Source organism: Glycine soja, chromosome 4 (assembly GCF_004193775.1).
Source record: "Glycine soja cultivar W05 chromosome 4, ASM419377v2, whole genome shotgun sequence".
NCBI lineage: Eukaryota > Viridiplantae > Streptophyta > Magnoliopsida > Fabales > Fabaceae > Glycine > Glycine soja.
The window spans coordinates 39,492,432-39,515,003 of NC_041005.1; the positions used below are offsets into that span (position 1 = coordinate 39,492,432).

General features: G+C 34.0%; 2 protein-coding genes across 5 annotated transcripts; one reads left to right on the forward strand and one right to left on the reverse strand.

Moving 5' to 3' along the window:
- The first annotated feature begins 7,820 nt into the window (after positions 1–7,820).
- On the forward strand, positions 7,821–12,802 carry LOC114409664 (ninja-family protein AFP3-like). Of its 4 annotated transcripts, none has more exons than XM_028373200.1 (4): positions 7,821–7,979; positions 8,417–8,479; positions 8,612–8,942; positions 12,215–12,802. In XM_028373200.1, exons 2-4 carry the CDS (start codon positions 8,474–8,476, stop codon positions 12,619–12,621), a joined length of 744 nt encoding a protein of 247 aa, XP_028229001.1. In that variant the 5' UTR covers positions 7,821–7,979; positions 8,417–8,473; the 3' UTR covers positions 12,622–12,802. The 4 variants fall into 4 exon arrangements, with proteins under 4 accessions (XP_028229001.1, XP_028228997.1, XP_028228999.1 ...); XM_028373196.1 differs by having other exon boundaries at positions 7,846–8,249; positions 12,176–12,802; XM_028373198.1 differs by having other exon boundaries at positions 7,846–7,979; positions 12,176–12,802.
- Positions 12,803–15,028: 2,226 nt separating this feature from the next.
- Positions 15,029–18,647, reverse strand: LOC114408175. Its single transcript, XM_028371265.1, has 2 exons — positions 16,589–18,647; positions 15,029–15,507 (listed from the first exon to the last, which is right to left on the reverse strand). The coding sequence occupies exons 1-2, from the start codon at positions 18,592–18,594 to the stop codon at positions 15,330–15,332; spliced, it is 2,184 nt and encodes a 727-aa protein (XP_028227066.1). The 5' UTR covers positions 18,595–18,647; the 3' UTR covers positions 15,029–15,329.
- Between the last annotated feature and the right edge of the window lie 3,925 nt (positions 18,648–22,572).

The following is a 22,572-nucleotide window of genomic DNA, read 5'->3' on the forward strand; positions in this document are numbered from 1 at the left end:
CATCTTAGACCTCACTCCCGTAGGAGAGAAAATGAAAGAAAGCCTCGAGAGGCTAACATTAACCTCCCATACTTCCATGGGAAGGACAATGTAGAGGCTTACTTAGATTGGGAAATAAGGGTAGAGCAAAAACTTAAAAGAAAGTCTACTTTAAAATCTTATAGCTCTCATTCTTATCCAAAGAAAGACCAAGGTCTAGGCATCTTAAGGGCAGTACCTTCTAAGCCCAAAGAAGATAAGGGGAAGATAATAGAAAAGCAACCCCCTAAGGCTAGTATGCAAGAAAATACTAGCTCTATAAAGTGTTTTAAATGTCTTGGAAGAGGACACATTACTTCTCAATGCCCCACCAAGAAAACCATGATTATGAGGAGCCAAGACATTTATAGTAGCCGAGATGAAGCTACTACTTCACCTTCCTCTAGTGAAAGTGCAGAAGCAAAAGGGGAAGAATCTAGTGAAGAAATCTACCCCCAAGAAGAAGACAACCTTTAATGGTTCAGGAGGAGAGTAAGGAGGTAAGTGTATCCTCCAAGAGGTTAGCTAAAAAGGAAAGACATTTTGAAATAAACACAAATATTAAAGAAATTTCCCCTCTTAGACAACCTCCACATTTTCTCCTTTGTAAAAAAACACTTATTAGCATTGCTACACCTCTTGGACTTGAGTTTATTCCTCAAGTAAATGAGTTGTTGGATGAGGGTTTGGTTTGCAAGAGCTTAAATCCTTCTGCTTTGTTGGTGCCCAAAATAGGTATTATTAGGCACCAAATCCCTAAAATAGGTGGTATGATGAATGTTTTGAGTGGTGCAACCCTCTTTTGTAAAATCACTCGTGCACCCAACATCTTCATGATTTGTGTACATAGGGACTCATTAGGTAGGTTTGTTCTTATTTTTAGTTTCAATACAAATTTAGGTACTCATATGGGACACCTTAGGTTTGTCATACTTTTTGGTAGGAATAATCAATATGAAAATATAGAAAAAGGTATCATTTATTGTATTACTTTTCTTAATTTTTTAAATAGTGATCAAGGGGTTCCCATGAAATTTTTTATCCTTTGCTAAGAAAAATTATTTTGTAATTGAGCTCTATTGTTTATCCACTCATTGAGTGTTATTGAATCTTTGTATTCATTCAAATGACTGTTTGTGAAAGTCAGAAGTGACTTAGTGTTAAAAAATTCTTGGGTTTTCTTAGATTTAGGGGAGTCTAAGATAATGCTAGAAGTGGCTAAAAGAATACTTGTATAGCCAGGAGTGACAGGGCAAAATACTTGTTTTATAATCAAGTTTTTTATTAGTGGAATCCTTTACTGTTGAGTAAAGGAGAACTGGACATAGCTCTATTTGAGTGAACCAGTATAAACCAAGTGTTTCTATGTCTCTCCTTAATGGTTTTATTATGCATTTTCTTAGCACTTTCTGTCATTCTTTTTGTACCAAGTGTTTGCTTGAAAACTGTTTTAAAATTTATTTCATATATTTACTAGACGATCAAACTCAGCTTTATCAAAACTTATTTCTTTTCCGTTGACGACTCAATATATATATATATATATATATATATATATATATATATATATATATATATATATATATAAACCTATGATAAACATTTTTTAAGTCATTATATTTGATTAGCATACTATTCAACCCCCATCCCCCTCCTTCTAGTGTAATTGTTAATTAGGTTCTTAAACTATATTTCTTTTTTCAATTGGATCCTTGAACTCGTATATATTTTTTGGTTGGGATCCTTCTATTTGTAGCACTCCATTTTTTGTAAAATAAATTAAAAAGGATTTTTTTATTTTAAAATTAAATAGAGTTGTAGAAAAAAATGATGAGGTTTTTATAATTAAATAAATAAGGAGAAATAAATATTTATTAATTAAATAAAGAAAAATAGAGTAAATAGAGACTTGGTCACTTTTTACATTTACCGCGCTCTCTCTTCCTCTCCGTTTATCCTTCTTCCCTCCCAAAACTTTTTCTTTTCCCGCATACATTCAAACATGTTTAAGTAAAATGACAGTCAAACATGTGTTTGACGGGCCAATTGATGTCCTGATGCGAATTGGTTGATAAAATTGAGTGATTTTGGTGTTTTCATGTTTTTAACCTAGGATTTTGATTCATTGATTTTGATATGATTGTGTAAAATTGTTTGAGGGGTTTTACTGCTCATGTCGTGAGAAACATTTTTGTATAAATTTTTTGTACTTTGGACAAGATTTGCTAGATTGGCATGATAAATTGTTATATTGAGATTATGAAATTGTGATTAAAATTGTTTCTAAGTGATAAATCGAATATGTGATGAATTGTGAGCTAACATGCTACTTTGAGATCATAACTAATGAGAATCCTAAAACTGTCCAAATATAGGGACCTATGACCAAGAGTAGGACCAAACAGTCAGTGGATATCCTCTAACAAATTGTAGCAGGCATACTTAACAAGGCCCAAGTGGAGAAGGATGAAGGCCCAAGTGGAGAAGGACGAAGGCCCAAGTTGAGAGGGATGAAGGCCAAAGGCAGATGCACTACTAAGAATATTAATTGTTGTTGAAGGCCCAGACTAATTTGAAACCCATGCCAAATATGTTCTATTTTTTATTTATAATTTTTTATTGTAATTTTGACCCAAAATGTTTAGAAGGCTCATGTCTATTTCTATCTTTTTGTTTAGATACACTATATGTATTGTTTTTGTTTTCAATAGAGACTTTTGGCATTTGATAAAAAAATAAAAAAAAAATTGTGAGAGCTTCTCTTTGGGTTCCTTGCTGAACCAATCTCAGACTTATTAAGGTAATTCTTGTGGCATCTACCCTAAATTATCTTCCTTCACTAGAAGTGGCATCATCCAAAACTCTGTAACCTATATCAAGCGATTCGCTCCTAGTAAGGATCACATCATCTGGTATCAGAGCTTTGGCTCTTGTTACAGGTTTTATCCTATCCAATTTTTATTTTTTTTCTCTTTGTAATTTGTCTCAGGTTTATGTTTTGTTCTTGTTTGCGCTTTGTTGTGTTCTTGTTTGTGCTCTTGTTTTCGTTCTTGTTCTTGTTCTTCTTTCTTTCAGATTTTGTGTCAAAAAAGAAATTCAAATTCTGTTACAAACAAATTCTATTTGGGAAAATTTGGTAGGAGTGAATCTTTCAGAAGGACCAATGATGGACCAAACCGAATGGATGGGCAGAATAGAATTGAAGGAGTAAAACTCAATGTACCCCCTTTCAAAGGCAAGAGTGACCCAAACGGCTACCTTGACTGGGAGATGAAGATTTAGCATGTATTCTCCTGCAATGATTATACTGAAGAGCAGAAGGTGAAGTTAGCAACAGTTGAATTCTTACACTATGCCCTTGTTTGGTGGAATAAAAATCAAAGAGAAATGATGAGAGAGGAAGGGCGGGAGATAGATACATGGACTGAGATGAGAAGAGTTATGCGAAAGAGGTATGTTCCAACTAGCTACAACAGAACCATGTGACAGAAACTCCAGAGGCTATCCCAGGGAAGTTTGACTGTGGAGGAGTACTACAAGGAGATGGAGATGACACTAGTGAGGGCCAACATTGAATAGGACACTGAGGACACAATGGCTCGTTTTTTGAGTGGCCTAAATCCTAACATTAAAGATCTTGTTGAATTGCAGGATTATGTGGAATTAGATGACTTGCTGCATAAGGCAGTTCGGGTTGAACAACAGCTAAAGAGGAAAATTGCAGCAAGAAGGAACTCATCCAACAATTTCAACCAGAACTGGACCAACAAATCCAAGAAAGAAGGAGGCAACTCGTCTAGTCCCCATGGAAAGTCATCAGTTTCCAGGGCTAAAACCAAGCATAATTCTGCCTCATCATCCAACACTGGTACTAGAAACATAAAATGCTTCAAATGCTTAGGTAGATGACATATTGCTTCTGAGTGTCCAACTAGGAGGACCATGATCATGAAGGCAGATGGAGAAATCACCAGTGAATCCAAAATCAGTGAAGAAGAAGAAGTGGAAGAAGAGCTTGAGGAGGCAGCCATACAGGGTGATATGCTAATGGTGAGAAGGCTCTTGGGAAGTCAGATGCAGCCATAGGACAACACCGAAAGAGAAAATATTTTCCACACCAGTTGTACAATTAATGGTAAGCTTTGCTCTTTAATTGTTTATGGAGGGAGCTGTACCAATGTTGCAAGTTCCAGGTTAGTGTCCAAACTGAATTTGGATACTAAATCCCATCCTAGGCCATACAAGCTTCAATGGCTTAGTGAAGATGAAGAGGTAAAAGTGACTCACCAAGTTAAGGTGTGTCTCACCATTAGAAGATACAATGATAGGGTGTTGTGTGATGTGGTTCCAATGGAGGCAACTCATATACTGTTAGGAAGACCATGGCAGTATGACACCAAAGCAGTGCATAATGGCTTCACCAACAAGATTTCTTTCCATCACCATGACCAGAAGATTATTCTTAAACCTCTATCCCATAGAGAAGTGTGTGATGATCAAATCAGAATGAGAGAAAAGAGAGAACAAGAGAAAGAAAAGAGTGAGGCACCAAAGAAAAATAGGAAAAAGAATAGTGATACACATGAGAGAAAATTTAATTGTTTAGTAAAGGTGAGTGAAGTAAGGAAAGTGCTACTTGCTCGTGAGCCACTCTATCTACTGTATTGCAAAGACAGTAAAATTTCTACTGATAATTCTAATGAGTTAACTATTTATGTTTCTCCTAGTGTTGAACCCTTATTGTAGGAATTTAAAGATGTCTTTCCCAAGGAGATTTCTCATGGACTGCCACCTTCAAGAGGCATAGAACATCAAATTGACCTCCTTCCAGGAGCTTCATTGCCTAGCAGGACACCTTACAAAAGCAATCCCCAAGAGACTCAGCATAAGGATGCACAGGCTAAAGTTGAGTACGTGAAAAGATTGCATGAGCAAGTGAAGGCTTAAATTACAAAGAAGAATGAAAGTTATGCCTAGAAAGCCAACAAGAACAGGAAGAAAGTGATACTTAAACTAGGTGATTGGGTTTGGATACACATGAGGAAGGAGAGGTTCCCTAAACAAAGGAAGTCCAAACTTCAACCTAGAGGAGATAGACCTTTCCAAGTACTAGAGAGGATCAATGACAATTCTTACAAGATCAATATTCCATATGAGTATGGAGTAAGTTCTTCATTTAATGTTGCTGACTTGACTCCATTTGTTGCAGGTGATGATTCTGAACATTTGTGGACAAATGCTTTCCAAGAAGGAGGGAATGATGAGAATCCTAAAACTGCCCAAATACAGGTACCTATGACCAGGAGTAGGATCAATCAGTCAATGGATATCCTCCAACAAATGGTAGCAGACATACTTAACAAGGCCCAAGTGGAGAAGGATGAAGGCCAGAGGCAGAGGCACTACTAAGAATATTAATTGTTGCTGAAGGCCCAGACTAATTTGAAGGCTAATGCTAAATATGTTCTATTTTTTATTTATAATTTTTTTTCATTGTAATTTTGGTCCAAATTGTTTAGAAGGCCCATGTCTATTTCTATCTTTTTGTTTAGATACACTATATGTATTGTTTTCATTTTCAATAAAGACTTTTGGCATTGGAAAAAAAAAATATGAGAGCTTTTCTCTGGGTTCCTTGTTGAACCAATCTCAGACTTATCAAGGTAATCCTTGTGGCGTCTACCCTGACTTATCTTCCTTCACTAGAAGTGGCGTCATCCAAAACTCTGTAACCTATATCAAGTGATTCGCTCCTAGTAAGGATCACATCAATAACATTGTTATTAGGATTGAGTATAAGTGCAAAGTTGAACATGCATTGATTTGTGAGATACATGTAAACATGTGATGGTGGATTGTGAAGTTGTGATATGTTAAAATTGTGGACATGAAATTTGGTTGTGAATAAGTGTGTGGTTAACCCTTGATGTGACAATACGTTTACCTTGAGAAAAATGTTTATGCACAGTGTTAAAAGGAAAGTGTAGGATTCCTAGTTAGGAACCTAAAGTGTTAAATTGTAGTGCAATGTGTTAAACGTGTTTGAAACACGAGTGTGAGATCGTGGGTATTGTATAATTCATGAGCAGTGTTTGCGTGCAAAAATTGTTTTAGGGGTTGGACCTAAATCAGGAAGGTGAGGCCCTAATGGATTGTTCGAAGTTTAGGCCTTGGGGGTAAAGACACTCGATTTGAGTTCTACTTTAAGCCTATATTGATCCCATATGGTTGGAGCATTCTCGCAAAACAGAGTGACCCTGACTGGTCAGCTTATGATTTTACTTAGTGTGAGTGACCTGACATACCCATTATGTGATGTGTCTAGTTATGTACTCCTAAGCGTCCAATGTGGTTTTTCACTGACGTGATACCACATTGCATATATGCTTGAGTCTTAGTATAATTGTTGCATAACGCTTGCTAATTGTCTATTATGAAATTGATGAGTGTTATTATGTCTTGACCCGAGTGTGTGATTCATGTGTAATGTGATTGATGATTGAAAAATAAATTTTAAATGATAAAGTGGTGAAGTGACGTGGATTGTATTAAGTTGAGCTATGTTAATTATAAATACTTCCATAATTTATTTTGATCATGTCTTTGTTTATTTGTATTTTTTTAAAATGTGATAACTCACTCCCTGTGTGCTATTTGTGTTTGGATCTTGTGATGATCTCGAACCTTGTATTCGTGAGAACAGATGACTAGGTGGATGACTTTAAAGAACCTCATGCTAGAGGACGCTGAGACACAATCCTCTGATAGAATGTGACATTGGGGATGAGTTTTTTATTTTAATTGCATGATGTTATTTTATTTTATTTTACCTCCCTGATTTAATAAAATTTCTCTTGTAAACTTTGACGGCCATGTTCTGTTAATAAGTTTTATTTGATAATAGTGAAATAAATGTGAACCTTTTACCCACGTTAATTTGTTTACCTTTATTTTTATATGTTTTATTTATTTATATGTATGTCGGGGTAGAGGGTGTCACACTGACTAATTGTCATTATAAAATATTAATCGTTTAAGTAACTTGTATGAGTTAGTTGTTGTTGTAAGTGAAGTAAAATTTGAAGAGCTTGTAAAAGAATATTAGGTTGAGTGGACCTATAGAGATGAAAACATTTGTTGAAGAATCCTGCTAAGAAGATCTATGGACAAAATACTAACCTTTAAGGATAGACTCACTGCAAACCTGCAAAGATAACAATACTTGAATCAGAGACTAATTATATGTTTTGTGGTTAATTTCCTATAATAGAAGTTAGATTGAAAGATTCATAAAGGTTGGTCCAGTTGATAATGGACAAACTCATATCCCAAAAGGACGTGAATTTTATTCTCGTTATCGATGTGAAGATCTTATTGATGGTTAATCTGTAAGTACTTCTATAAGTACTCTTTGAATCTTGAAGCTTGTCCCAACCCTAGTGAACATCCGGAATCCAACTCACCTAAACTTATTCAGGTACCAAAAAGGATTGAAAGATTCAATTAAAAAATAAATATAAGATTCAATTATAAAAATATTTAAAAAACTAAAAAGTTGTCTATGAAATACCACCAAGCGCATGAATCAACTAGTATGAAGTTGTTCTAGCTTAACCAGAAATCTGATGTTCAAGTCCTAAATATATAGTTGTGTTAAATACTTAGAGAAAGAACTTGGACGTCTATAATACTCCTCTCCGACTCAAACATAATTCTTTTAAGTGAAAAATATTTGTGGTCTAGAAAAAAAATTGATGAAATTTAACCTAATTAAAAAGAATTGAATAAGACACATGTACTCTAAGGAAAAACAGCTTAGGTACTTGTGGGAGTGAGTTGGCGTTGTTCCCCCAAAGTGGCGTAGGGAATTACTTGGCGTGGCGAAAGAAAGATGTCGAAGTAAGGTGGTGCCTGCAAAGTGCAGAGAGTCGAAGCACAAGTGTACTGTAACCGTAGACGATGTGAACCAACCTCTCTCTTCACTGATTACCACGTGGAACTTTCAAACGCTTCCTCATAATTCACGAACTACACCCATGAATGAAAGAAACATCATTGAACAACAACATTAACATCAACAAACAAAACTCATCTTCCTCTTTCATCTCTCTCTCTCTCTCAACCCCTTTTAAGTTTTCTTCTCAGACCCTCTCTCTCAGATTCTTCAATTTTGTTTACTTTTTTTTTTTCCATTCACTTCTTTCTTTAAAACCACCTTCATAACAAAAATTGTGAGCCACCTTCCCCCATTTTTTTTCTTCTCTTAATTTCAACACAAAATTTGAGCTTAGTAGCTCTTTGTACTTTTAAATTTGTGTTTTTGTCTTCTAAGTGGACCACCAAAATTGTACTTGTTCCTAACTTGTTCGTGCAATTGTATTTTTTATTTTATTTTCAGAGAGAAACCTTCCAGGAGTTGTTCTGTTGAAGGATTCCCTCTTTCTCATTGGTTTCAATGGAGGTAAATAAAGCAAAAAGGAAAAGAAAATGTTGATCAAGTTGTTTTCTTTTTTTAATTTTTATTTTTCATCATGCAACAATGGCCTAACATTATGAGATTTTTTTTACTCGTTGTGTGTTCTTTTGGGTGCAGAGGTGTTACAATGAGAAAGAGTACAAGTCCAACAAAACAGACCTTACTCTAAAGCTTCCACCTTGTGGTGAGAATGTAGCAGAAGAGAGGGGGTTGAGAAGGTCATCATCATCATCATTAGTAGTTGGTGTTGCAAATGCGGCCCAGTGGGGTCCATCTCTTGGCAGATCTTGCTCACTGCCAACAGAGAGGCAGAGGAGGAGGGTGGCTGCACTTTCACCTCAAGTGCTTGCTTGGGTGGCTGCTTCTTCTGCCGTCAATGTCAACAACACACCATCTTCACTTCTCAAACCGAAGGCACTCCCAAATTCTTCTCAGGATTCAGGCCTTGGTGTGTATTCTTATGTCTTGTTTAATCCCTTGACTAATGTTTCTGGTGATTGCATTAAAATATTAGAAAACAATGATATATTTGTTTATGTTGCAGCTAAGTTATTTAAAAAAAAAATAAGATGAAACTTTTTTTGGTTTTGGGGACTATCCCCCATCCCTTTTCTTTGTGTCATTTTCCTTGCTTCATTGAATTTCAGGTTGTTTACATCAATTAGGTTTTTGTACTATTATTTGATTCATCTTGCTTCCTAGTGTTATGTGATTAGTGATGAAGAGTAAGGAAAGATTTATCTTTGAAGCTTGTATGACTGAAAAGTGAAAACCCCGGGGGATGAGAGAAGAACAGTCAAAAATAAAAATTTATTGTTTACTTTGAAGGCAAATGCAACTCCAAATGCAAAACTATTCTTAGTTGTTAGTCAAAGAGCCTCACATGGCAATCACAAGTGTGCCTAGTGTTGGTACTCAAATTTTGCCATGGATTTCAAGATGTGAAGAAGAAACTATACTGAATTACTGACAAGATACTGAGAAAAGATATATGAAATCAATTACATAAACATGCTATAAAATATAGAGAATCACATCATAAATGACAATGTATGACAAGTAAAGAAATATGGATGATGCATATGAATTATGATAGATTTTAAAGCCAATGAAGAAAACCAAGTTTCTCCTTATTTTGAAATCATATGATATTCTAAGATAACATAAGAGATACAGAAATTTTTAAATTATAGGTATATCTAAAGAGCAAAACACTTTGTATATAAATATGATTGGGAGGAACTATTTCATAGTGCATATGCAACTTTTGTTAGATATGAAAATTGACAATTTTCTACCATCTCTTGAGACTACTAATGAAAAGAGAGATACAAATTGAAAAGGAGGTTTGCTTATAAAAGGTTTCAATCTAGCTTAGCAAATTGATAAATATTGTCTGATGTTATGAATGTTAACCATGTTGTCTGATGATGTTCTTAGTTGCTTGCATATGTTTCATGCCCCTTTTTTGTAATCAAATGATACCACGACAAACGATATTTAGCAACTATAAGATGAGCATTTTTCTGAACTGCTCTTTTATCAAACTTGCATTATATCTCTCTTTTCTTCTCAGTTGTCCCCACCAATAAAAGCTCTTTGGAATTAGTTTTGGATATGCAGAATCTTTAGATTCCTCTGTATCTTTCATTGATAATTGTTTTTTTCTTTTCCTTTTAACAAACTTCATTGTTTTGGTATCTTTTTTTATCTGTTAGATTTAAATGAAAAAGGAAAGGCTGAGGTGAGGGGTCATTCAAGTTTCAAACTGCGATTCCAGAGGAAGCTATACTCATTTTGTTTAGTGTTACATCACTTGATCCTTATAAATGCTTGTACTATAGAGGATGGTACGAAAACCACACACTGCTGAGTGTAATTATTGAAAGAAGATATGATTAACCCTAAAATAGGAAAATAAAAAAAAATTAATGTGTCCAAATGTATCATCAAATCGAAAGTGTCTACTATGATTGCTTCCCTGGTTACATTAATATTCCTGATCCCGATGTCATTTGGCTAAATATTGGGCTGAGGGCAGGCAAACATAACCCTGGATTGTTGTGCAAGATGCAAATATATAATACATGTCAAATACAGGATGGCCATTGCTGATGTACTTAGGTGTTAAAAGACATTGTTAAGAGTGAAACTTAATAATAAATGGTAACGCTGAATGTGTTATGGGGTAAATCTATACCAGTGTTGTTAAATGGCAGCGCTATTGACGCCCTGGCAGAAATGGCATGGCAGTTTTTTTGCCAACCGCCATAGGCAATTTGTGAAGGGAGGCCTGCTATGGCAGCACCATAGGCCACAATGGCCTGTTTATATAGCAGAATTTTGGTCTTCCCCCGTGTTCCGCCATCCGCCATTGATAACACTGATCTATACTAAAAGAGTAAGACTGTCACAATGACCCGGTTTAGTGAAGAAAAGTGCATTATGTACCCATAGAGGAAAAACTGACAGTAGTCTTTTAAAAATTCCTTTTAGTGGCCTTCCATATCAATTTTGTTCTTGCAGAGTTGTGTTTAACTCTGTAAATTATCTCCCTCAATGTGAGTTTATTCTTTATATAAATTTTTAATGATATCACAACTAGTTGATCTTGTATAATTGTTTTCATATTCTTTGTATGACTAGTCTTCACTAACTCAAATTCTATCGTCATTGGTGGATAATGGCTATCATATCAGTGTACTAATATTTATATACTAGAAATAAATAATTTAAGCATCCTTGATATTTTAGGACATAATGTTACATCATTCTCTGGATTCAGACGCCCATTTACATATGGAAATTGGTTTGCTGGTGTACGATTCCTTTAGACTATAACTTTTGTTAATTCTGTTTAATTTAATTTCTGAATCATATTATTGTATTAATTATTTATGATTTTTGTCCCCTGAAACACCGTTCCTACACTTTCACGCTACATACTAATAGATTATTATGTATGCTGCAAGTGTGAAGCCAAACTTATATCACTGGATACCTCTCTTTTATTTGTTTTATCTATAATGATTAGAAACTAAGATGTAACATTTATGAAAGTAAAGCGGGATTCGTAACTTTCCCTGATAGATTTATACATCAAAGATATTTGTTTTTGGCATTAAAAATTGATAATTTGGGAGAGGGTCTTTTGTTCTGTTCATGTTTTCTTCATTGTTTTCATGGTTGTTTTCACTTGGGTTATTTTGGATAATCTGGTCACTTAATGCAACAAAGGGTCCTAAAGTACCGTTTTCCTCCCTACGTAACCATTTTACAGAAATAACCTTGTAATTGTAAGTGGTTAAGGTTTAGCTGTAATACATTATTAACTCGTGAACAAACAACGGCTTGATTACAATTAGATACAATAGAAATAAATTTCCTTATCTAGCAGTAATCTGAATCATTTGCAATAACACATGGAGCAGAATATTACTAAAGCTGTAAGTGTTTTGTATCACAGATTTCTTTGCATTGCTGTAAGTATGTTTTAGTTTGCTTGCTAAATTCATTAATATAAGTTTAGCTTTAAAAAAATAAAAAAATCTCACAGTTCATCACATTAACTAGTGCAAATATTAAAATTAACTCTATTGCTGATATTTGACTATTTTTTCTTTTGATTTTGCTTATCTGAACCTGAACCTGAACCTTTCTTGTGTGCTTTCTATCCCAAAGATACACTCAGAGGTGTCTCATACAACATTCCATATATAGGTCCCACACATTCAGCCGAAGGAGTTGCTTCGAATATCCAAACATCAACCAAGCAGGAAAACGATTCCATGGCTTCCCAAAAAACAATGGCCAAGGGAATTTCACCTAGGCCTGCTGATACTAAGCCGGAGAATCCGGCCAAAAAGCATAAACTTGGGAACTACTGCAGCCTTAAAGGTGATGTAATGGAGATCCTGAGGCGGATGCCAAGTGTGACTACTACTGGAGATGGCCCCAATGGGAAGAGGATAGAAGGGTTTCTGTACAAGTATAGGTCTGGTCAAGTGTGTATTGTTTGTGTCTGCCATGGTAATTTCCTCACTCCAGCTGAGTTTGTCATGCATGCTGGGGGAAAGGAAGTAGCCAATCCAATGAAGCATATCACTGTTTTATCTAACTCATTTTAGAGGCAATGTGAATGGATTTATAGTTCATTCATCTTGGAATGTAAAGGGAAGTGGAAACAATGAAACTATCTTTGGTTAGTTTAGTTTCCATGAATTAATATTATCCATTGTTCAAGTGGCCTGTGTGAAAGGAAATTTTCATCTGAGGTTGTGTTCTTTAGTATTTAATACAAGGTAAAAACAAGAGAATTATGTGATTTAGATCAAGTTTTTCCATCACTTTCAAGTTATTATTGAATTCAACTTGGAGAATAGGATGTTGGAGTTATCAACCTTTATGTTCCTAAGCTTAATGAAGATATAACTACATTTCTGAAATGGGTAAGTGACTGAACAACATTATTTATTAAATACATCACTGAGTGCATAGATTAATTAGCAGAGGTTGTTTCAATTTAATTAGTAGTCTAAGTTTAAATATTGAAGACGTAGTTATAATAAAATTCAGTAAGTAGAGTTTTGTTGTCTTTACAAGTTTTGTGTGACTACAAATCTCCAATTTAAATAGGGTGGGTCAAATTAAAAAAAAAAAAAAACACTATTTATCATACAATTTTCCTAAAGGAGTTAGTTATTCTTATATTTTTTACCCTCTATTTAAGGAGACTTAAAACTGCCTGCAAAGACATGTTTATTATGATATTATTTGTATGGAGTATCTAAACTCTTATATGCTGTTATTTTACTTATCTTTTTGTTATTACGCAGTCACTAATAGAAATAGAATGATTGTAAGGTATGTATTCAACCTTGCTTCACATACTCCTGTCACGACCAAATGCTTCTAATATTCAGTTATCCGACAGGAAGCACAGTCCTATACTTTTACAAATTTAGTCCCTGTGATTGATGCTCTAAGCAGTCCAACTAGCGCCACTTAGGGAATATGAGAATTCTACTGTTTTATTTAACAATCCTCATAATTTAAAAATATAAAATATAAATTGTACATGTGATGAAATAAACATGCTACTTTAGGTATGAATTTTCCTTTTTTTAGTACAGTACTATGTCAATTTTGCCTTTATCACAAGTTAATGGGCAGAATGGGGTTAACGTAGATGCTTCATTGCTCAGGAATGCATCTCTTCATATAAGATTTTGACATGATTTTATTGCGTAAAAACTTAGTTCATTTTTTCTGTCCTTTGATGGAAAAATTAGTTGAAAAATTAATTAGAAGTTGAAAAGTCCGTTAAAAATTGGAAAACTAAGTTATAGCTAAAGGCTTAAAACTGAAAAACTAATTTATTATCTTATTAAATTATAAATGTTTATTAAAATTAATTGTTCAAGTACATGAAAGGTGTAAAATGACAAAAAATAATAAAATTAAGATTTATTTAAAAAGAGTAATAAAAAAATTGGATAAATATATTTAAAACAAAAAGAAAAAAATATATAAAAATTAACATTTTAAAAAATTCTACTTAAAGTAACATTTCAAAAAACATTAGAGACTATTAAAAAAACTTGTTTATTAAACAATCAAGCAAGTTTTTAAACTAGTAAAAAAAAGTTAAAAATTAATTAAAATGTTTTGCGAAGCATAACCTAAATAGGATAGGATTTTATTAGGGTTGTAAAAATCTATCAAAAAAACAAATTGGTACAAAAGTTTTCAGTTGTCTCGGTCATGTAAAATTACATGAGAGGATTTATTTTCCTCTTTTTTTTTAAAAAAAAAAAAAGTAATTACTCTTATCATTTGATTAATACCCTTAAAAGGTGCAACTATGCAAAACACAATTCTACAGGAGTTCTTAAAAATAAAAAAATAAAAAAGCCTTGTTTTAATGAAGAAAACATGAATAAAGAGAAGCTTTTATATCATTTAATTTTAGGAATTTCTAGTTTCCTTTCATATTTCAAATCCTAGGATTCAAAAACACTTTATTCAATTTTCTTCTAACTTAAAAGTAGTTTTTAGTTTGAAACACAGAAAATCATCAAATAATTTTGACTCTTATTTTTAATTTTATTAAGAGTTTTTAAATTCCAAAACAAAATTAAGTCTTTGTTTTACGATAAATTAAGTCAAATAACCTAGAACTAGTTTTTTTTATTAAAAAAAATCATAGTCGTAATTAAAGTATTCTGTACCCAAAAAAAAATGATTGAAGGTATTAGTTTACTGTATATTGATTCCATTAGAACTTGTCAAAGATTGAGTTTTTCATGTAAAACTCATTTCTAACTTTTTAATCCTCAAATATTTAGATAGTAGTCCAACTAGTTTTATAGTTCTATTGATTTCCTCAAACTCTTTTTCATCAACCCTTATAAATTGGTTCCTCCTTATTTAAATTACCATTCTGTGGATCTTCTATTGAGAGACTTTTAGCTATTTGACTACATCTTTAAACGTGCCAAATGACAAAGGAATATTAACATAATCGAACCGCTGTTGTTGTTCACGTGCCACAGAAAATTTGTGTGACCTTGCACACTTGTGCATGTGTTTTAGTGTGCCATCTAAAAATAATTTTCTATGGAATCCCTGGACCCTAGATTGTTTCTGTTGATCCATTTATCTACCAAGAGTGCTATCAAATGTTACGTTGTTAATCAGAATATTTGTGTCTGATTTCCCAACTATGAAGTGCATGTGCTTGATACTAAACTATCAAGGTGATTTAGACAATAAAATGGTTTTGGTAGAAGCCAAGAGAGACTCTATGATCAGATGGTGATCTAATGCGTTCTAATTAACAGCATGAGAAGCAGGAAAACCATGATTTGTTCTGAGAAGCATTTGGGGTTGACTTGGGATTCTGAGCTGCTGCATCTGGTGTTGGTCTAATGTTAAGCTGCCCTGGCTGTTTCTGCTGCTTTCTCTTCTCTTCACCATGTTTTGGTGAAAGAGGTTTGTCTCCATCTGCCAATCTTCACATCACAAAAACAGTTCAATTATTTGCTCAAGAAACTTAGCATCAAGTTAAGCTTTAGCCGCCATCAAGAAGCATCATCATCCCAGTAATTTTGGTCTAGTGATAATAAGATTTAGGTTTAAATATGCTTTTAATCTTGTCAGTTCATGCTTTTTTAATTTTGCTTCCTGTAAGTTTTTATTTTCATTTTTAGTTATTTGTAAATTTGTATTTTTTTAGTTTTGGTCCCTGTCACATATTTTGTTCATTTTTCGTATGTGTAAGTTTGTGTATTTTTAATTTTAATTCCTTTTAAGATTTTATGTTTTTTCATTTTCAATCCCCATAAATGTACACTTACATGGACTAAAATGAAAAAAACGTACACTTATAAAACTAAAAATGAACAAAAAAATTTACGAGAATCAAACTTGAATGGACACAAATTTATAGAGATTAAAAATGAACAAAAAAAACTTATAGAGACTAAAATTGAAAAAATATAAACTTACATGAGTAAAAATATATTTAAGCTGAATATTTATTTCTTAATTCAATGTTTATCTATTCACATTCCCTATATCATGTGTTACAGTTCTTATAGTATGAATTCAAGGGCCACATTTTACACTTTCCAGATCAAAATTATTTACATTGGTATAAACAAAACTATACCAGAATCACTTTTCAAAAACATATATACTAGTCTTTGGATTAGTCTAATATGCCTTTGGAGCTATCGTGACTAGCAGTGAGGGACCCAAAATCACAATAGCTCCATGAAAAAACTGGAAACAACTGTGTTGCTTTTCCTTCAATGTGGAAAATCTGAATTGATTTGGACAAAAGTGAAGTTAAACCAAACATGCTATTAGTATATTATATTGGTATAGCGTGTTTGGTTGACTTCACTTTTGCTAAAACCAATTCAGATTTTCCATGTGAAGGCGAAGCGAAGCAGAGTTGCTTGTAGTTTTTCATGATGCCACACCACCGTGATTTTGGATCCCTCACTGCCAATCTAAACACACTATAAATAGAATAGTTAATGAAACAAGCATGTATTTTTACATATAAAAGAAGTAGCTAGAGCTTACACATTAAACGCAAAGGATTTGGTGCTCCCGTCTGATTGGTGAGAATGAGCATTAGAAGTAGAACGCTTATTGGAAGGTGCTGCCCCACGATCAGGTATCAAATCTCCTTTGATTACACTGTCTCTTTTTATACTGTTTTCCATTATAACCTCTCTCATTGTCTCAGCAGCTTTTTGTTCAGTCACTCTTGAAACTTCATGTTGTTTTGCAGTGCATTGGCTGATATCATTGAATTTTGTTACTGGAGGTTGAGGTTGAGATTGAGGTTGGGGTTGGGATTGAGGTGGGAATGGGGGCTGATTGCTTGGAGGAAATGCGCCAGACGAGTTCATGTCACCAGGTCTATCCATATCACCAGATTTGCTCATCCAAGCCATGTCATTCGAGAAACTCGTATTTCCCATTTGAATGCTGAACAATGATTCATTAGAGGCAGTGCTCCATTGAGTGTTTGATTTTGATTTGTGTCTATCAAACACATGTGATGGAAACCTATAGTTTGAAGAAATTGTAGGATTATCCGGACTCTCCATCACCTGCAGTGAAGGATTTTGCTTTTCTGAGCCGTTGCTTGTGCCAGGAGCAACACCTGCTGATGAGTATTGTCCTGCACCATCACTACCTTGCCGTCCATGTTTTGGATAAGAGCTGATTGGGATATCATCATCACTGAATTCTGAAGCAAACTTAACATCTTTTCCCCGTTTTTGAGGTGCTTTAGTGACTGCAATTGCAGAATTATGCATGTGGTCTTGAGTAGAAGATTCAGAAGATGGGGAAAATGATGAAACTGATGAGCCTGACTTGTTATCTGTTACTGAATTGCTACTAGCCTTGGTATGATATCCTTGTTCTGTAACTGAAAAGGTATGATGCAGTTCGACACTTGTTGGGATAGTAGTAGCACCTCCATGGTTCTTAGAAGTTGCATCAGCTTCTTGTTGGTTTTGTACTGATTCCAATGTGAACCAGGGGTCGAATTGTTGGCTTGAAGAGGGAACATGAGTTTCACCGTGTGTGTTAGTGGCTGCATTTGCAGAATTATGCTTGTGGTCTTGAGTTGAAGATTCAGAAGCCGGGGAAAATGATAAAACTGATGAGTCTGACTTGTTATCTGTTACTGAATTGCTATCAGCCTTGCTTTGATGTCCTTGTCCTGCAACTGAAAAGGTATGATGCGGTTCAACGCTTGTGGGAATAGTAGTAGCACCTGCATGGTTCTTAGAAGTTGCATCAGCTTGTTGTTGATTTTGTGCTGATTCCAATGTGAACAAGGGGTCTAATTGTTGGCTTGAAGAGGGAACATGAGTTTCACCATGTGTGTTAGTAGGATGTGTCCATGCTTCACTACTAGGCACGCTCCAATGACCTTGCTCCGGTGATGGTAGTCTATGATGTGATTCACTGCCATGATCAAATTGTTCATCAACTTTCACCAAGTCAGCTTCACCAACATTAGTGTTCTTTCTCGTTTCACTCGTGGGAGGAACTTTGAAGGGATTCCCTTGTGATGATTCATTTGTGGATGGTGCCAATGATGAATGGGGGCCTAGCATACCATCAGCAGGAAATGCACTTTCACTAGTATGGTCATGCTCCTTTTCAGATTCAGATGCACCAACATGTTTAGTGTTGGTGGGGGCTGTGTTATTTTCCATTGGAGAAGGATTAGCTTCACCAAAAGGGTTAGAAGAATGTGCTTCCACATGGCTATCAATTGGCCTTCCGCCACCCTTTTCTGCCACTAAATGTGTGTTATGCAATTCAGACTGTGAGCATGTTTGGTCACGTGTAGGAGAGGTTGCACCAAAAGGTCTAGGATGAGTTGTAGTGGTTGTTGTATTTGGCATAAGGTCAAAGTGATCTTGTGATTTCAACTCTGATGAAAAGGGTGAAAAGGAGGCTACTTGTTTCTTTTCTTTGTTAAATTGTTCTCCTTCACCTGAATTTGTAGAAGGACTAGTTCTCATATCAACACTAGATCCACTGTTACTTATGGATTCCATCAGCCAACAATGTCAAGTAATATTCATTCAGGGTATGGATATTCTGTAAAAGCAGAATCTCAAATGAAAAACCATATCTGAAAGAAACAAGGATTTGATTCAAGTCACTAACTAGATGCTTGTTTAATAATTAAAGCTGAAAACAAAATTGCATGTCAGTCACTTGAAAATGAGAGATCACATAGATATCTGACTCCTTGCAATTCACTTTAGGAAAAAATAAAAACAGTAAGCAATTTCAGTTGTGTGCATATGTATGACAAATCATAGATATATTGGAATATTAATAGTTTTTTTTATCAAGATTAATATTACTTTAACTGCGCTCATTCTAGAGGAGTTAAATCTCTACTAGAAAGCACAGCAGCAGCAATGTTTATCCTTCAAATATTGGTGGGGCAGATACATGAATCAACCGTGCCACATTAGGCTATATTATAAGTTTAATTTTTAATAAATCCAAATAGAGTTCTACCCCGTAATATGTAACATAACAAAGGTGTTAGGTGCCTTGCATGCACAAAATCACAAATCTTCATGTTTGTTTCAAGTGTGCATTATTTTGATTCAAACAGAATCAGATACTATCTCTATTAAAATATATTTTAAAAGAAAAATGTAATTCTCAGTTCTTCAATATAGAGGCCCTTATCTATCATAAAAAAAAAAAGTGCCTGAAACGGTAGTGCATGATGTTTAACTATTACATCGATTTATTTTATTGAAGATGGCCGGCAAATTTAACCTACCAAATATTAAAAAGAAAAGGAGAAACCATATATAAAAACTAACTGCATTATCATGATGTACATGACACAAATTGAAAATGTACGAGTAACCTATACTATATAACATACTAGATGATGAAAATAATGGCAGTCAAACAACTCAATTAAACATATTTTATAATAATTGAAACAAAGGATTTATAAAGAGATATTGCATTTCAAAAGATTCAATAAAAAAAATGTACCCAGAAAAATGGACATATACAATGAAAAGTAATGTGCCCAAATGATCCAGTTGCCTGCTCCTGCTATTTACTAGGCCTCTGATGGCATTGTCTGAATCACAACAATGTACGAACAAAGATGCAGGAAATCCAGAAAAAGCGTAAAAAAAGTTTGAAGAAAGTGAGCAGAGAGAAAAAGAGAGAGAAGATACAACAAGAAAGGGTTAAATAAAGGAGAAGGCATTGCACAAGTTTAGCCAATTAGCCGTTTCAATCTCTGGTATTTTCCACAACTCACAAACTTCCGCTGCCATGCGCACCAATGGTCAATTAATCTAAACAAAAGGTAAAAAAATCGAAGTTATACAAAACTTTATAAGTTGAGTTTTGCGATTAGTTTTAAAAAATTTCATGAGTTTAGTTATACAAAGATTTTTTAGATTTACATGAGTTTTGCGATTAGTTTTAAAAACTTTAGTTATTATAGAAGTTAAAACATATATATCTTATACGCGAATATGTAATTAAACAACAGTACATTCAAATTAAATTTTTTAATACATACACCAAGAATTACTTCGATGAAAAGAGGACGTTTGAAAATTACTTTTGCAAAAGATCAAAACTTTTGTTTTTACTTTCATTCTATTTTTATCTATTTGATCTATATTGAAACGTGCAATGCAACAACTTCAACTACAAATCAAATATACACTAAATTGATTCTTAAAAAGACTCAATTATTTATAATATTAAGTTGGAGTCTTAGATATGAATTATATTAAATATTTAAAAAAGAGCTTTTTGTTATTTATAATTGTCCTGTACGTTTGACTCAAGATTGCCTTTTTTTTCTTGGTTGACTCAAGAATCAAGATTGTCTCGGAAGGTTTGTATAAAAAAAGACTAATTAAGTATATTAAATTTATTATCGTTTTATAGTATCATAAATTAAATATTTTATTAGTTTCTACCCAAAAATATTATCACTTTGTACTTTATGATTGTTTGTTGATTCACTTTCTTTCCTAAATAAAAGAGAGAGGTATAAAAAATTAATTGTTGTAATGTTTTGAAATTTGAATATAAATTAATGTGATTATAATTTAATTTGATTTCAATCAAAATATTATTTATTTTTCCACTGATTACAAACATAAAAATATATATAAAAAAGAAATATTATCTTAGAGGAAAAAGAAAAAATGAATTGAACAACAATAAAAGATATATATAATAAAAAGATTAATAAAGTAAAACAAAATGTTTTTTAAAAAATATTAAATTTATAATTTTTAGATTGTTGATAATAACAACCGAAATTCTAAGGGAGATAAGAAAAATTGCACACACTCAAACACTTATTCATAAACAATGGGATTACATCATAATATATATAATATATCGTACATTATCTTAAATCGCGTACATTATATTTATCAGCATACAATATCACCACATGTGCCACGAGGGCTTTACCATGCATCCCCAACCTGCTTCATAACCTAGAAAGATGTAGCCTTTATGCTCAGCTCCAACATTTGCTTCGCCCATAAAATATGAGACATGTACAACAATCTCTAACTTGACAAATATTTAGCCCTATGGAAGATAAATAGCAAATCCACATTGATCTCATGAGTTTGGAGTTATGCCACATCTAGCATTGAGCAACATTCAACAAGTTCAAGCAATTTTGAATCTTGTCAGTTGTGGTTGCCTTAGTTAACATATCAGTTGCATCTTGAATCTTCCTAAACAAAACCTGATAGATGTCATCAGCTCCCTAATTATGTGGAACCTCACATCAATATGTTTGGTTCTAGCATGATACACTTAATTCATTGCCAATAGATACCACTCTGATTATCACAATGCAATTGAACTCCACCTTACTCAATGCCTAGCTCCTTGACTAGTCATGCTAACCACACAACTTCCTTGCTAGCTTATGTTACTGTCATGTACTCTGCTTCAAATGTTGACACCACAAGAGACTAAATTATGGACTTCCAACAAACAGGTCCACCTACAAAAGTAAAGACATACCCTATTGTAGACCTTTTGTCATCCAAATCATCAACATAGTCAAAATCCACATATCCCACAATTGAAGGATCATTTTGCTGACTATCAAACATAATACCATAACCTATTGTATCCTTTAGGTGCCTCAAGATCCACTACTTCCCAATGTCGCTTCCCTGGTTCAAACATAAACTTGTAGACTTGGCTTACAAAATGTGTCAAATCTAGTCTAGTGCACACCATAGCATACATCAAGCAACCAACTAAATTGGCATAAGGAACATTTGACATGTATTCGTCTTCGGACATTGATCTACAAAAAGCTTAAAATGTTTTGCCAATGGCGTACTCATAGGCTTCGCATGTTGAACCTGTCTAACACCTTTTCAACATAGCCCTGATGTGAAAGCCACAACTGTCTCGATTTCATGTCCCTGTGAATCTTCATCCCAAGAATCTTCTTAGTAGGACCTAAGTCTTTCGTGTCAAACTTCTTGCTAAACAGTGATTTTAAATCGTTCACGTCAAGCAAATGGTTACTAGCCATTAACATATCATCAACATACAGTAGCAGAAAAATAAAAGAGACGTCATCAAGGCTCCTCACATAAACACAATAGTTATAATCCGAAGCATGTAGGAATCAAACTGCTTGTACCACTGCCTTGGAGATTGTTTCAATCCATATAGATACCTCATTAACTTACAAATTAGCAGACTCAGTCTACCTTATAGAACCCCTTTGACTGCTCCATGTAAATTTACTTCTCTAGATCATCGTGGAGAAAGGTTATCTTCACACCTATTTGTTCAAAATGCATCTCACAACTGGCTACCAAGGCTAGCACTACCCTAATAGAAGTGTGTCTTATGACTAGGGAGAAAATCTCATCATAATCAACCCTCTTTTGCTTATATAAGACTTATAAACTTGAGCCTTAATATTTTGGGATAAAGTGTGGTGTCAGAATCCCTTATATGATTGTTGATGGTCAATT